Genomic DNA, 15,692 nt, shown 5'->3' on the forward strand with positions numbered 1-15,692 from the left:
ATCAGCTCCAGCCCGGGGGAGCTGAGGAGCTGACGTGGCACCGAGGGAGTTAAATGGTGGCTGCTCCTCCAAAGCTACACGGGTAATTAGAAGAGATAACACAGCATAACCACTCAGCTGAAGCGGCCCCATCTGAATTGAGCTGGCCGGGCACGATAGCGGCCAAAGGAATAAGCCTTCCCCAAAAACGCGGTGCTGGGAAGCGTACCGCAGTCGCTCAGCAGTTCTGCGGGTATTCCCGTCCACGAGCTGCAGCGCTCAGCACCTGCAGGGCGTTCAAACGCGTCCACGACCTAACCCTGGAAGGAGCGCAGTATCTGCACGGTGCTGTGCTGGACTTCTAAGCCCGTATCAGACATACTCTCAACTTCTTAATATTTTTCATTATTTTGCTGAATTGCTTTAGGCATTCGGATAACAGGCCCCAAGAGAAGAAGAGCTAAGGAACAAAATACTTTAAAACCTGGGCTTACAAGCTGGAACACCTTTTAGAAAACAATTTTATCTCTGTAACCATTTTATCTCTGCTCGTCATCAATGTGTGCTTACTGAGATTGCTACCTCTTTTGTATGAGCTGGCAGCTCTGAAGCAAGATTCATCCAGAGGTGAGCTGCAGAGTTGTTCCCCAGGTCCCTGTAACACTGTGAAGGAAAAATGACAATATGAGAAGAGTTAAATGGGAAAAAAAATAGGCAGCAAATGTAACTGAGCAATTACGAACCCTGGCAACTGATAAAAAGAGCTATTTCTACCTCTTAACCATTTGCACTGTATCATTTCAGGCTTCTGACACTTCCTGCAGTACCCTTCACTCACAAAGCATTAAAATCACCATCAGATTATGGAATACTAGATTCCTTTTTTTTTTTCTTGTTGTTTTGTTTTGTGCAAGGAGACTGGTTTTTTGGTTGGAAATTTTGAGGTGTCCCTGTGATTTTGACCATTTTCAAAGCTCTATTTCTACTTAGCCACTATTCCTCACATCGCTTTCACCATAAAACCTCTATACTGAGAGCAAAGCAGCTTACAAAGCTTACATTCCCTAGGCTGTTAAAAATGAGGTTCAACTGCAAGCACTGTAACATCTAATATTTACAGGTCTCTCGGGTCTCACAACGGATGTGAAATATTCTTCATCGTGAACTCTTCCCCAACAGCAGAGAACCAGTCATCCCTCTATGTAACAGGCAGGTTTTTGGTGCCTAGAGGGTCATGGAGGCATTCGGGAACTACAGAATAAGCATGGTAAAAGGAACTGGTTGCGAAAAAAAACCCCACACACAAAACTATCAGCAATGCAGTTGATCATTGTTGCAATGCCATAAAAAGCCAACATTCAGTTAGGATAAGGACAACAGTTGCACTCCAGCAGGGCTATTACTTCAGACTCCGAAATGTCACCGCGCAGTACGTGCACGTGTGTATTTTGGTGATTTTCCCGCGTTGTGGGATAGTGCTGAAAGGGAACTAGCTGTTCTGCTGTGAGCACTGTCAAATTGCTGCATCTGGAGAATTCAAAATAGAGGGAGTCATGGACGTCCTCGGAGCCTTTAAAAACCCTGTGTCCCTGCAGATCAGTCAACAATGTCAGAAGATGACTATAAAACACAACTCTCTTTTTCTTTGAAGTTTGACCCACCAGAGCACTATCACCTTCAAAATAATCAGATACCAATTGCACTTTTTAAATTTTGTGATTAAGGGTGTGATCCAAAGTGAGAGAGCCTGGGATTAGGGAAAAAAAACAAACCCAAAATCGAACAGATACAAGTAGTCCTAGTAACCTCTATGCTAATTTGTGTTTCTGAAGCTGAATCACATCTGCCAGACACGTGGCGAGCCATTTATTAGCCCAATCAATACGTATCAACTCATGTAGGTTACACACAATGAAACCCAAATTTTTACATCAACTCTAAAAATCTATTCAGGCTAAGACGTGCAAGGATTTGCTGCTGCAGCTTCACTGGCAGTAAGTTCCACGTCTTCCATTCTTTGCTCTATACAAGACATTTAAGGGCGATTTTGAATTTCCGTGAATGCTGGCTATATTTACAAGCAGAGAGAGAAGCAATTAAGAGCGCATTCATCACGGTACATACACAGCCAGAAACAAAAGGCTAGCTGATTTACAAAAACGTAGCTGATTTTACCTAACAGAGTGAGCTGCCATATATCACAGACAAAATCCAGCTGGTGTGAAGGCTACTACACCTCTTGCTGGGTTTTCCTCCTCTGCTATCCCCTTCATCTTCCTTTAACGAGACGCTTATCGTGAAATAAATTCTGCACCTAGGTTCCAGTAACAATGTACTCCAGACCAAGCAGATCCTACGACTTGCACGCTACCCTGATAAAATTCACATTCTTTGGGACATTGGGAATTCAGGAATTTCAGAGAGAATGACCACAGCTACTCTTTGCTACGCCCACTCTGGCTAAGATTTCTAAAGCTATTTGGGTTTTAAATATTTCTAGACTCCAACTGGAGGTTGCAGGAATTAAGCAGCAATTTTAACATTTGCGAGTTCAAACCCAATTATTCCCTCAATGCAAACAAAAAGATCTTTGGAGCTCCAGCTCCAGGCACCCGTGGTGTATTTAATCATCGCTCAAGACTCCCATCTGTTATCGGTGAAAGAGAGACGTACTCTATCCTTGACTTTTCCCCATGACTCTCTTTCTGTATACCCCACAGAAATCCGTGGTGGTGGTGGGATTAAACCTCCAGCCTGTGCCTTAGGAGTTACCAGTGCTGCTTTATATAGAATTCGATCTGTTAAAGAAGAAAAAGGAGGATGCTCCACTGGATGACTCAAAGGCAAAGTCCTCCCTGAATTTTAATGCCTCTGCACGAGATGATTTGGCCTTTTGTAGAAATGTTATAAAATCTTGCTTCTGCATGGAGTAATTTACACCTGCTTAGCACTTTACAGGCAGAGACAATTTTTTAATACAAATATTTCTTATCCTAGAAGCATACGACTGAACTAAAGAAAGCAGCCAGTGACTGGTTACCTTGGCAATGTATACTCTTCCTGCTTTGGAAAATCCTGGGCTCAGTTCCTCAACCTACAAAGAACAGAGGGGAGGGTGCGACAGGCAGAGAAAAGCAGACATTAGGATATGCAAAAGACACAGTTAATGCCTGTATCAGGCTTATTACGTCTCTTTAAAAAAAAATAAAAAATTTAAAAAAATAGATGACTAAGCCCTACTTTTGTAAATACATAGATCAGTGTCAGAATTTTTCATAGGCTTGCCTGGCTGGGTTAGTAACATTCATACTCTCATCTAAGAGAAGCGCCACGGAAGAACGGCGAGGCGGTGAAGTCGAGCACTGGGAAGCTAAGGGAAGCTCGGGACCAGCTCAACGACCTCCTCCTGCACATGCACGTGGACTATTTTTAACCTCCTTGCCCGTTCAGTCTCATCCACCTGGGCTCCCCCCAAATATGCTGGTGCCAAACCTCAGCAATCTTCCCCCAGTTTTTGTCTTCTTCCCGGCTACTAATTCCCAGTTTCCTAGTTACCCACGTCCCCCGGCCTTCCTCCATTCATCTCAGTTATAGTCATCACTCTCCAAGCAACTTTGTTCCAGCAGGTTCCTATCACGAACCCTTGGCTTGACCCCTATCCCATCTGCATTCAAACTCCCCAATGTGCCCTACCGAGACGCCCGAGCCCAGACCTCAGAGGAATCACTGAGCACCACACAATGTTCCTCCTCCCAAGTCTGTGGTCTGGCCTTAGACCCAGTTCAGCTTGTGGCTAACCCAGAGCTGCCAGGGGCCGGAAGATTTCCCCTGCCCTGAGGCATGCCCACTGGGGCAGAAAGCTGAAACGGGCTCCGCTGAGCACACTGGAAGTGCACTTGTTCAGGGGATAATTCGCTGCCAGAAGGATGCTTTTGTGTCCTTTTAAAATTCTCTCTGTATTTGACCAAGGCTAAACCTCAGAAAAATGCAAGTTCCTGTTTCAAACCACAGCGCTGCTCTAGCTTATCAATAAAAGCGACAAGCTATTTTTCTCTCTAATGAAAAGAAACAAAACACTTCGCCTCAAACTTATCTCTGAAATGATTTAACCACTTTGGCTGAAAAGTATATTGCCTAGGGCAGATACCTATCACAACTTTCCCTCTCAAACGACTACATTTTGGCAAAATTATAAGAAACTGAAATAAGCGTGATATTCCCTGACGCTTTGCAGATCTGCTGGCCCTATCCGTGAGTTATAAAGTGGCAGGGCAATTTCTTTCTGCAACACTTCATCAGAGGTGCTCAAGAGTAGTTCTCACAGGCACAGCCAAGGACAGTCTGTTTAGCTCATTCATCTTGTGCAGACCCTTGCAACAAGAGCTCCATGCTCAAAAACGCGACCCAGGCCATGTCTTAAATTCATTTTCATCAACAGGAGGACAAAAAAAGGCCATTCGGAGGGCAGGATTCTTACACCGTAGGAAGTACTCCTCACAATTTCTTTCTAGAAATACCTAAGCAATGTGCCCCTGAAACCTTGAAGCAGTTGTCTTCAAAAGTCTGAAATGGGGAAGTTTGACCTAATCAGGCAGCCTTTTAATAAAATATTCTGAGAGAAATTAAAATGGCAGAATGCATCAACGCAAGCATTCCCAGGGATGAGCTCAAACAGCTCTTACAGACCCTGAAAGAGTACAGACCGTATGTGTTTCCTATCAGGCAATGAATCACTCTGCTACGCAGCTTTTCAAAGGAAAACCAAAACCCTTAAAAACAATTGTGAACACTTTGGGTCTTGTTCTAACGTCTTCAAAATCACGTTCTTCTGTCTGGCTATTCTATAAAAGAGGCTCCAACATTTCTGCTTTCACCAGCTTTTCTTCCACAGGTTCTAGCAACGGAGATGTATCACAGAGCACTTGGAGTGATGAGTTTCACCAGAACACAAGTACTGCACTTCCACACTCGTGATCGCATTTGTCAGGTTAGCGAGTGCCTTGCTTATCAGATTTCATTACCCGTAAGAAGTTTTGCAGTGCGTCCTGTACAGTGGCTGTAGGAGGGGCTTCAAACAAAGCAGCAGCAGTCTTTTTTTCAAGCCATCCCAGGTGGGAAATCTGCAGAGACAGTAAGACGAAACTGTCAAACCCGCTAGAGACACAGCGTATGCAAAAGTACACGGACAAGGGATTATCCAGTTTCTTGTAGCTGGCTCGCGCCCCTGGGAGAAAGCCAAAGACCTTGGTCGTGTCGGCAGATTCTGGACGAGTATCCAAGTCCGGCCACACAATTAAACCCAATTTGCTTTTACTTGTCCAGAGGCAGCTTTAGCAGTTCCGTACATCAGCTGCCGTGTGCATAATGCTCCAAGCAAGATTCCTCTCTACAACTGAATATTACGGGCATGCAACAGCATGAGGGGCCCAAAACCCCAAACCGCCTTACGGCAACCGCACCAGCTCCCGGCAGCTCCCACCCGTGCGTCGCAGCAAACGCACATACGGAGCCCGCCCATCTCCCAGCTCACATCTTGTACGAGAACGTGTTCCCACCATACCAAGATCCCCTGGGAGAGGCAGGCTAAAGCCTTCCCACCAACAGATATTCACGTTTTGAGAAACAGGTAGCTATTACAATTATTTCATTTCATGAAATCTGATTGTCCTGCTCCCAGCTCCTCTCTCTCTCTAATAAGAAACACCCTGAAATTTGAATGGGGGAAAGGATGCATAAGGACTGTAACACCTGATAATATCTTCTTTGTTTACTACTGTATCATTCTTATAATGCAGAATACCAGAAGCACGAACATGATTTCTACCTATATCTGTTTTTCTTTCATACTCTCTAAGAGCAGTAAGGCTGAGTAGAAAGTCCACAAGAGAATCAGGAGCTAGGAGCTTCCACTAGTTTAGCTCACCGCTCCTCTGTAATTACCAGTGTCAATCATCTCAGCTACAATCTCTGCAATGTGACTTCATTTTTGATAGCACCGAAGCGCTTTCAAGTTGTGTAAACTGAAAAGTAGATAGTTACTGCAAACTATTACTTCTTTTTATAGGCACTAAATCTGATTTATGGTACTTGACTTCAAGCTTTTCCCTGTCAAGAAATATAAAGCAGCCGGCACGCTGCTTCTACTACCTCCAATACTTTGTGTAGCAAGGGCAGAGGAAACACATGCAAAAGATTATACAGATATACTGTGTGCAGAAGCTCTTGCCAGCCCTGAAACCTCCTTGATCACATCCATATGTGCTTAAAGGCTTGAAGGTGGTTTGTTTTTACCGAGTAAAGCATGGGGAACAGTAAGCTAGTTTGCAGCTAGTGCTTTTCCTAATCCATTCTTTGCCGTTTCACCTCCCGTGCTGCCTGCAGCGACTGAAAAACCAAGTCCGGAGCCCTGAACCCTTCAGAGCTCCAATTCAGAGCAGTTCAGAAATAACGCTTTTAGCAAACAGCTTCCCTCTGGGAAAGAGGCAAAAAATGGGAAAAACGAAGAGCAGAATAGTGGCAATAAATAAATGAAAGGGGAAAAGCCCCAGCAGCTTTTACTCTATTGCACAGAGGTACACCAAGTACTTTTGAAGCCTTTTGTTGATTCGGGGACAAAAGTATTGCAATAGCAAGAGCAAATGAGATTGCCAATACGGAACTGCACTCTTCATGCTTTTAAAAACTTCAGCGTGTCTTCAATACCACTAACCTTTCGCTGCCTTCTTCTGGCCTTTGATGGTTCGCACAGAGCAACGTGCTGGAAGCGGGCTCAGCCGGCACTTGTCCTGATCGCCAGCTCAGTGTTTCTGTAGCTCTCTTGCTATGAGCTTACATAAACTCTTATTAAAGACCTGCACCATTTATAACCTGGTGCTTCGAGTGGGAACAGCAGGATGAAGGTGTACATTTGAGGTTTAACAGGAGGCAGACAAGAGGGAGATGGACTGCCTAAGGCTTCTCGATTACAGTTAAGGAAACAACTGAGATGGAAAGCTGAGAGATTCTGAATGACACTGTGTCCTGGCAGACAATAGTTTCAATAGTGCTTTTATAAAAGCCTTGAGGTGCTAGACGTACAAGAACATGAGCTTTTACATCTTAAGAGGTTTCTGAATGCAACGCATTTATAGTATTCATCAGTGGAGTGTTTTCTTGGCACGGCTTCTGGACTGAAATGAAGACTTTCTAGATCCCGTGCAAGCGCGGCTTTTAAACTACTTCTTCAAGCAACTACGACATTTCCATACCTGTACTTTCTGATACAATATCTGAGGTTCAGCAACTAAAGAGCGTCCCCAGTCCTTACGGCTGGTGGTTTGAATCCACCTATCTCTCATTCAAACAGGGAATTAAATTCCAAGGAAGAAGAAAACCGCAATAAAGAGCAATAAACTATTTTACCTGGTAACACCACCTGCCCAAAAGGTAGTAAGACGTTGGATCCTCTGGTTTCAGTTCAATCGCTTTATCAATGTGTTCCTATGGAAAATCATCACCAACACACATTACATTTGTTATAAGCAAATACAATATCCACAGGAGCAGATGAACAAATGTGGAAAGAGGAAAGGAAGAAGTGCACAATTTTAATTGTCAGTGATCAATAAGTTACAGCTACAAAGAGATTCCAAATTTTCTTAAAATCGTTTCAGTGAACACAGAAAACCAGCATTTTATCAGCCTCAGAGACAAGAATTACTACACACAAAAAAAATGAAGCTGCCTTTCATTTTATTCTACCACCTTTTCAGAGCATCGGCATAACCAACTTGCTGGTCACGTCAAGAGCTGACGAGGTAATACCGTAGGCGGCCTGTTCTGCAGCCGTTACTGCAGGTGCCTCCTCTTACCCCGTAACATCCCCGCTGTGGGTGAAAGGCAAATAAAGGAATCTGAGGCAGATTAAATCCTCTTTGAAAAATAACTGCTTTGCATTTATGGGAGGGTGCAAGCACGCTCACAGGCGGTTACAGAAGAAGAGCTGGTGCTGTACCTTATTACCACAAGGTAACGTCATGTTTCAAGTTCTCAATCTCATCATATACGCACATTTTATTTGCAAGACTTCTCTTCTTTTTTCTGAGATTACAGCGTGCAAAAGCGCAGAGCCCTCACCACGCATCGCAGGATTCGCCTTCCTCACAGCATCTCTTTGAGACCTATCGCTTCCCTCATAAGAGATGGAGCCAATTTTCCTAACTTACTACTATAGAAATAAGTATTGTTCAATACTTACACAAGAACCAACACGTCCTTTCTACTTACCTTAAAAATATATCCAGTTTGAATACGCTTCTGAATACTCTCATGTTCCGATAACTGCCCACAAAGAATAGCGTACCTACACAGAGGAGACATTCGCATGAAATCAAACAGTTTTACACATACATTTACATTCTGTTGATATCTTCAGAGGGAAGCTATGTCAGTGGATTAAAGCTGCACAACTTACTGGGGAAAACAAGCAATACTGTACATTTTTTTACAGGGAAGAGACATATGCAGTAAAAATCCAGTGCACAAGAAGGCATTAGCTTGAAGGATGCCTGCAAGTCAACAGGAGTGGTTTGACGTGACACAAGAATTCATTGCACTGATGGCTGGAAAGCCTTCCTTCTACGTAAAACAGGAGCGGCACGCTTCTACACCCGAAATTTCTTCACTCAGCAACAAAACTGTGTCAAAACACAAAGCTAAGAGTAAATGCTACTGCAGCGAGAGCCAGAACTACGAAAAGCTCTAATTGACTAAGGTGCGGAGCGATCTTCGTACGCAATCTATAGCACAGCGGTTGTCTACTTTGAGGGAAAATATTGTGAAAACCTACCTATGTCCTGCAGCCCAATGCGGCCACCAAACTTGGGAAACAAAGCAACACGTTGTCAGTATTGCAAGTGCAAAGCCATTTAGTTTTGTCTAGTCAGAGATCATAAATTTTGACCCTGAGAAGCACAGCACCTAGCAAAATTAGTTATTTGGTGAGCTGTGAGAGTTAAGGGGGGTTAACTACCCACGGATTTGCAGCCTCCCACCTCGCCTCCCTGCGCCGCTTCCCAAGAAACAACCCATCGGAGAGGCGTGCAAGGGCACCGCTGCTCAACAGAGCACGCGAAGGGAAGCTTCAGCCGCGCCGACTCGGTCGTTGGCCTCTGCCATCCCGCTCAGGCAAGAGCTGTGGGAATGGACGAGGCTTCCCCCCTCTTCTCCGAGTTGGGCTCAAAAAATATTAGCTGGAACGGATGGACAAATGAATAACACAGCTCTTCCTTCAAAAAATAAAGCTGAAAAGAAAGACGCAAGTAAACCTCCCTTGAGATTTCTTGTACTACATCCCCGTGTTGCTGGGCGCTCCGTCTCTCTCGCCACACGACATCCCCAGGCACCCCTGGTGATGGTTAGCCGCAACAGATGCTCGTGCGGGAATCTGTCAGAAGACTTCTGCATCTCCAGGCACACTTTCTTCAGTGGCACGAAAAAGCCCACAAAGCATTTTACACCTCATTGCTCTGGCCTGAACTACATTTTCAATGCATAAGTTACAATACAAAGAAGTTGCGTCTCCTGGATATTTACAATTTTGCCATGAAATCTCATTCCTTTAACATGTAATTTTCTTGTGAAAAAACTATGGTTCAGTTTTAAAATTCTTATTTTTCATGATCATGGGAAAGACTACCAGATCAACGTCTTAATTGGGTAAAATCCTTCTCCCCCAGTTGAAAAAGTTCACGGCCGTGCTGCCATAACCCGTCACTTGCAGAGGATGAAGTAAGTGTATTTATGATCTTCCCCACTTTGTTTCACAACAAACATCAGCCTGTGCTAAATATCCCTAACCACAACATGACTGGGGTTTAGAAATACAAGCCAAGAAAAGGCTTATTTTCTAAGATCACAAGGTAAAATATTCCTACACGATAAATCACGTAGTCCGTAGCCCTGTCTAACGTATAGGAACTTGCCAGAATATAGCTCCTATAGCCACGTTGTTCAGGCTCCTGAATATATGGGCAGGCATTAAGTACAATTAGGTCAAGGTTAAGGTTTTGCCACAAACCAGGGAAAGACGCTGCCTTTTTAAAACAGAAGCTAAACCGCTGCACACCCTCCCGTTCCGCTGCCCCGGCCTTCCCAGGGAGAGCCCAACGAGCCCCCGCAGGCAGCCGTAAATCCGGGGGGACACCACGCGAGTTCAGCCTGATCCCTCCACCAACGATCACATCAACGTCAAGCGGCGCGATACGCAGCTGTCAAGAAATATAAATACCAGATTTTTTTTTTAACAGCCTGCTGAAACGTTACATAAAAGAAGCAGTAAACAGTCCTAGCTTTGTGTCATGAAATACACTAAAAAAAAATAAAAAGGGAAGAGATGCCTGAGCTGGTTTTTCACTGCAGTCGCAGGAAAAGACGACTCCACCCGCCCCAGCTTTGCCGGTCTCAGCCCTTCGCATGAGCCTTCCTCTTCGCCTTGCCCTCGAGGGCCAGGGCCGCCGGCCTGCTGGCGGTTTTTGTAGGCGAGACTTTGCAGTTCTGAGATTTTAGGCTCTGGAGGCCTTCAGCTCCCGACTCCCCTTCCTTCCTCGCTCGGCAGTGCCAACAGGGTTGTCTGCTTTTCTCTCTTCTACTTGTTTAGCTTGGCTTGGTGGAGCTATTTATTCTAGCTCATTGGGTGAAATGCCTTGGGAGGAATGTCACGAGAGGCACCGCTGCGCTGCAGGAGGACTGACGAGCAGTAACAGGATAGATTAAGAATAATGAGTTAGGGAAGGGGATTTTTATCTTCTGTAAACAATATGTAACCTCTGAGCACTGCTCAGATCGATGTCTCAGCAGTTACCGAAACCTCGTATTATGATATCGCTCGGCTAATTATTAACCAGAACTGCTCATTAAGCTGCTGACACTGGTCAATCTGCAAGTTCCCATAGGAATCTCAGCTCTGTATTGCCCCGTTTATTAGAAAATAAACTCTGGGGCAGCAGATACTACAGGCGAGACACTGTCTGTTCTTCCAGCTTAACTCCCCGAGCTCGCAACACGCGGCTTTGAAGAGGCTCCCTTGCCGCTGCTGCACTCTGGCTGACTCCCGCCGAAGCTGGGCTTTTGGCCTCCGAGCACCGAACGCGCAGCCGGCCCCGTGGCCGGGGGCTTTGCCAGCCCAAAGGCATCTCTCTACATCTTTAAGTGCTTCAAAGACTCACTAGCTGAGTGCGCCGGTGCTCCTTTCTGTATAAGACGATCAGTAAATTAAAAAGACACAGTGAGGTGAAGGGGAAAGAAGTGGGGAGAAGCGGCTGTTTTGCAGCCACCTGAGAAAAGCGAAATAAAGTGTTTTATATTGCCAACGATGAGTCAAACATGAAAGTCTGACCACTGACAACAGCATGAAGGCATGAGAGGTCTTTTCTTTTGACATCAAAATTCGCTTCACATGTATTTAACTAATTTTTCATTGCAACACCCAACAAATTAATATATTCCTATTCAATCAGCATTAGCTGCGAACTGAATATATCAAGGCTAGCCTGTAGAAATTGCTCAGTGCTGTTCAAGCAGCATTGCTAGTAAATCAGGAGAGAGGTTTTATCACACACAGACAAGGAGATAAAAACCCTTGTCAGAGCTCAACTTTCAGTTCCCAGAGTCAGATAAAAGCTAGAAGAATAAACCCCTTTCTAATCAAGCAAATAATCTGGAGAAGCAGAGCTCCAAAATATACATCTTGATAAAGAATTTAGAAGTTTTCCCAATATTTTATGAGTACTACCAGTTTTTCGCCTTCCTGTGCACTGAGTAGGTATATGTTAGTCTCTTCACTGGAGTAAGGGAAGGAGACCGACTGTTAGCGTGCAGGTATTTAGACTGCAATAAAACACACCAAAAGTGAAAATAATCATTAATTTAGGAATTATTACTTTGGGAGAGACAGCAGAATTCCCAGTGACTTAACCCAAAATTAATTTCCACGTTCGCGACGTACAACCTCGTTTCTGCATCAGCTTCCCCGTGCACGCGAGCCCCGAGTCCGAGTTTGGCTTCGCCCTGCCGGCAGCAGAAGCCTGCGGGCTGCGTGCCCGCTGAGTATTCACAGATGGTGGTTTACTTTGTAGAAAGCCACGTCCTGCTGTGTTCGCTGCTGCTACGTCTTCCCAGATAGGGTAAGAATTCATCACAAGCCTTGCTGGCTTGACATGGGAGGTAAAAGCCCAGTTTAAGGCCTAGAAAGGCCAAGATTTATGCAGAGATAACAAATCTCTATGTACAGCCTAGCTGAAAAGGGTACTTGGCGATGATGGCATGTATGCTAGAAATTTAAGCACAATAAGTCATGTTCTGTATTAAAGCAACACTAATTTGCTACTGTCACCGTCTCAGTTTTCCGTGGGGATTAAAATTTTAGACATGTATTTTCACACTAAGGGATCACATCAAAAACTGAAGGGATGAACATTGGCTTCATCCCTGTTCTGACTCGCAAAAATACTTACAGCTGTTTGTAAATAGTGGGGGGAAAAAAAAAGCAATCAAGTATGTATACAGGAACGCTTTTCAGGATGCTTTCCACCACCCCTTTAATAACATTTTATTTAATAAATTCTGAAAATTGGCCACTGCCTGAAGAGTTTTGAGACATCAAATGTTTTAGTCTTTGAACGATCCACACAGACCTGCCCGAGGGAATTTGTCCCGGACTTCTGAAACTCCACGCACCCAACACGAGCGGGCTAGCACCCTCACCCCCGGCTCGGGCATTTCTGTACAAGAGCTGCATCTTCTCATGGAGCTGGCATATCCTATCAGTCTCCAACTTATATTTAAAATAGCTTTCAGTGCCAAGGCAGGCAGGGAAGTTGGGTAAGTTGCTAGTTCCCTGGATCCTCTCTTTACCGTCTAAAAATCAGCATTACATTTGCCACCTTTCACGCCTCTCTCAGCGATGCAAGTTCAAGCCATTCATTATGTATCGCAGCTAATATTTCTCAATTTCTGGGATAGTTCTGTTTTTAATGCCTCTGAAACATTTCAGTAGTGATTTTAATTTAACTTGCTAGAGTTTCCTCCCTGTTCTACGTTCCTCTGCTGTACAGGACATTGAAAGATGTCTTCTTGTAGTTCTAACAGTCTCCTCTGCTGTTTAAAGGAAATTAAAAAAGTACCATGATTAAAGGTTTCTTTTATTCTTATTAAAGAGTCACTACTTATACACCCTGAACCTCTCAAACACTGCCTTTAAACAAGCTTTGAATTATCTGCAAGCACTTTGCTCCTGTGGCTCTTCGTGTACGCAAGCTTCCTCCCAGCCGTCTCGTTTCTTTCGAAGTTATCACTACTCGCTGAAATCTTTCCCGTGCTCCTACACGGATGTTCAATCTCAGTACGTTACGGTAACGACTATAAAGTGGGTTCGCTGTTATAACACCTTGAACCGGAGCCTATTCATTGCTCCGTGCCAAATCAAGACTTGTTTCTCTACTTTCAATGCTCTGGGACATTGTCGTTGTCTTATCATATCATTTATGAGGCATATTAAAAACAACAACCAACCAATTGGTACACGATGTTCCAACATGACCCTTACGGAGCCTTGGGGGAGAGCAAAAAGAGAAGCGGTCTTCTCGCATTATTGGGGATTCTGCCCTAAAGGATATTCTGAGCTGTGATTTTCTTTAGCCTGCCTGTCACTATCCAAGCCAACTAGTGCTACGCATTGTCTGCTTCAACGTGGAATTTAAATTCATGGGCATTCTCTGTTATCTGTTGATATGTTTAACTTATTTATGGTTTTTTAACATGCAACACATCCCCCAGCACAACAATTCTCTACGAGAATTTGCATGCTGGTATCAAAACAAACATAGTAGTCGCTGGGTTTTACCACCTAAATGAGATGATTTCTTAGTCCTGTTCCTCACTATTTCCTAGATGAGTTTTTCTAGTTCTATCTTTTTAGTTTTAAAAAAAGTTATAATTTCAGATATATCAAATAATCCAAAATCCCGATTTTTGCTGCACAATCTGTTCTTGGGCAGGGGGGAAATCATTCTTATCCACAACCACTATGAACTTGTTTCAGCCTGATTTTTTTTCTTCTTAAGAATTTCTACCTTGGTTATAGCAGTAGTGCCTATCGCCACTTCTCACCCACAGCCGTACATGCTATTCCCTCCCTCCCAGCATCTCAGCAAACTTTCAACTTTCACAACAGCCAGCTGGTCTTAGCTCCACAGCTCCACGTTCTCCTGGATATTTACTATACTCCTGCATCCTCATCAAGTAAAAATTATCCCCCAAGCTTTTAATTGTATATATTAATCTTCGCTTACTGCTCTAAAACTGTAAATAATGGTGCTGTAAACCGCTATAGCGCTTGCATGTCATGTCAGACTGGCATCTGTCACTGGCTAGGAGACCCACAGATCTTTTATCTACCTCAAGGGAGCAGGAGCTCTCAGATTTAACTAGCATAGATGATTATTTGGAAGTGCAATTATTATTTTTTTAAAATGATTATTCCCCTTTTCACCCCTGACATTTCCTAGACAGACTGGTTTGGGAATACCACGGAGGCACGATTTCTAGCTTTATATAAGAAAAGTAAACAGAGTACAATTTGCACAGCCTGGGCTTGAGCCACGCGTATTCCCTTAGAAGGAAAAGAAAGCCCAGCAAAAAAGCAAACCACGCAGCAGCACAGGTCTCTGAGGGTGAAGACTGGCAGGATGGGAGAATACAAAACTCAGAATTCAGTAGGGAGGCCGACGGTCTAGAGAGGGATCCATCACACTCCAAATAACGGCAGTGTCACGGCTAATTACATGAAAAGCCGTCCCCACTCACCCTGAAGCCAAGCATCAGCAAGGAAAGCAAACCTACAGAGATGTTTCCTTCCTCTGCATGACCAACTGTAAATCCTAAAACACTTGAGATAGCGCTGAAAGTGCCTGGGACTGGCTACACAGAACATTTAAACAGCTAGTCGTTCATGGGGACGCCCGCAGCTGGCTCCGGTTAAGGGAACATTCCTTCTTTCCTTCTCTAGCTGTTGTACTGGCCAGGTAAAACAAGGCTGAGAAGCGGAGCAGCGCCAGGGCAGTGGGAGTTCACACGCTCCTCTAAGCCCCGGGGCTGGCTGAAGGCAGGGAAACCAACCAGCCAAGTGTGGGGTGAGAAATGGGATCCAGAAGAACTTACCCCTCGGGGCCACAACTCCTCCATCTTGCAAACAAGAGGTTTTGAGAGACTTATCTATTTGTTCTGCCTGCCTCCTGCTGCCAGAGAGGCTCCACAGTTACGGCGGAAGGTGACGGCTGGAGGGAACGACAGTTCAAATCCCGCAGCCAGGGTGCTGAAGTGAAGGATCATATTCAGTCTTGAACCGGGAAGTTATTAACGAAAAAAAAACAAAAAAACCAAACCAAAACAAAACCCTGCATAGTACTAAGTAAGTTGAGTAGTATATGGCTTAAGAGAGACATATGCACACGCACTTTCCTAAGCCGCAGCCTTGTTTGTGCACATTGGGGTTTTTTTTCCTAGCATAATTATTTCACCTACATGTGTGAACTTTCCTCCTCGATACACCATAATTAAACCGTGTATCTCCTCATCTACAGACTGGTATACCGATTTTAACCACATGGCCACATCCAAGTATATCCATATATAACCTAAGTGTATCTGCTACATAACTAAACATTTATTTTAATTAC

The 15,692-nt window shown here is 44.3% G+C and overlaps 1 protein-coding gene across 4 annotated transcripts in view; it reads right to left on the reverse strand.

Moving 5' to 3' along the window:
- RMDN3 (regulator of microtubule dynamics 3) overlaps positions 1-15,692 on the reverse strand; it is a gene marked incomplete at its 5' end in the record, with an annotated part of 39,483 nt that overhangs the window by 4,387 nt on the left and 19,404 nt on the right. The window contains 5 exons of one of the 4 annotated variants that reach the window (XM_082317514.1): positions 562-642; positions 3,020-3,073; positions 5,001-5,099; positions 7,381-7,458; positions 8,245-8,320. In XM_082317514.1, the coding sequence (XP_082173640.1) occupies positions 562-642; positions 3,020-3,073; positions 5,001-5,099; positions 7,381-7,458; positions 8,245-8,320 (388 nt within the window). Of the gene's footprint in view, positions 1-549; positions 643-3,019; positions 3,074-5,000; positions 5,100-7,380; positions 7,459-8,244; positions 8,321-15,692 lie in introns of all 4 variants that reach the window. The other 3 variants (XM_082317513.1, XM_082317516.1, XM_082317515.1) reach the window with 3 other exon arrangements.

Source organism: Platalea leucorodia (genome assembly GCF_965183815.1).
Source record: "Platalea leucorodia genome assembly, chromosome: 7".
In the NCBI taxonomy this organism is placed as follows: Eukaryota; Metazoa; Chordata; class Aves; order Pelecaniformes; family Threskiornithidae; genus Platalea; species Platalea leucorodia.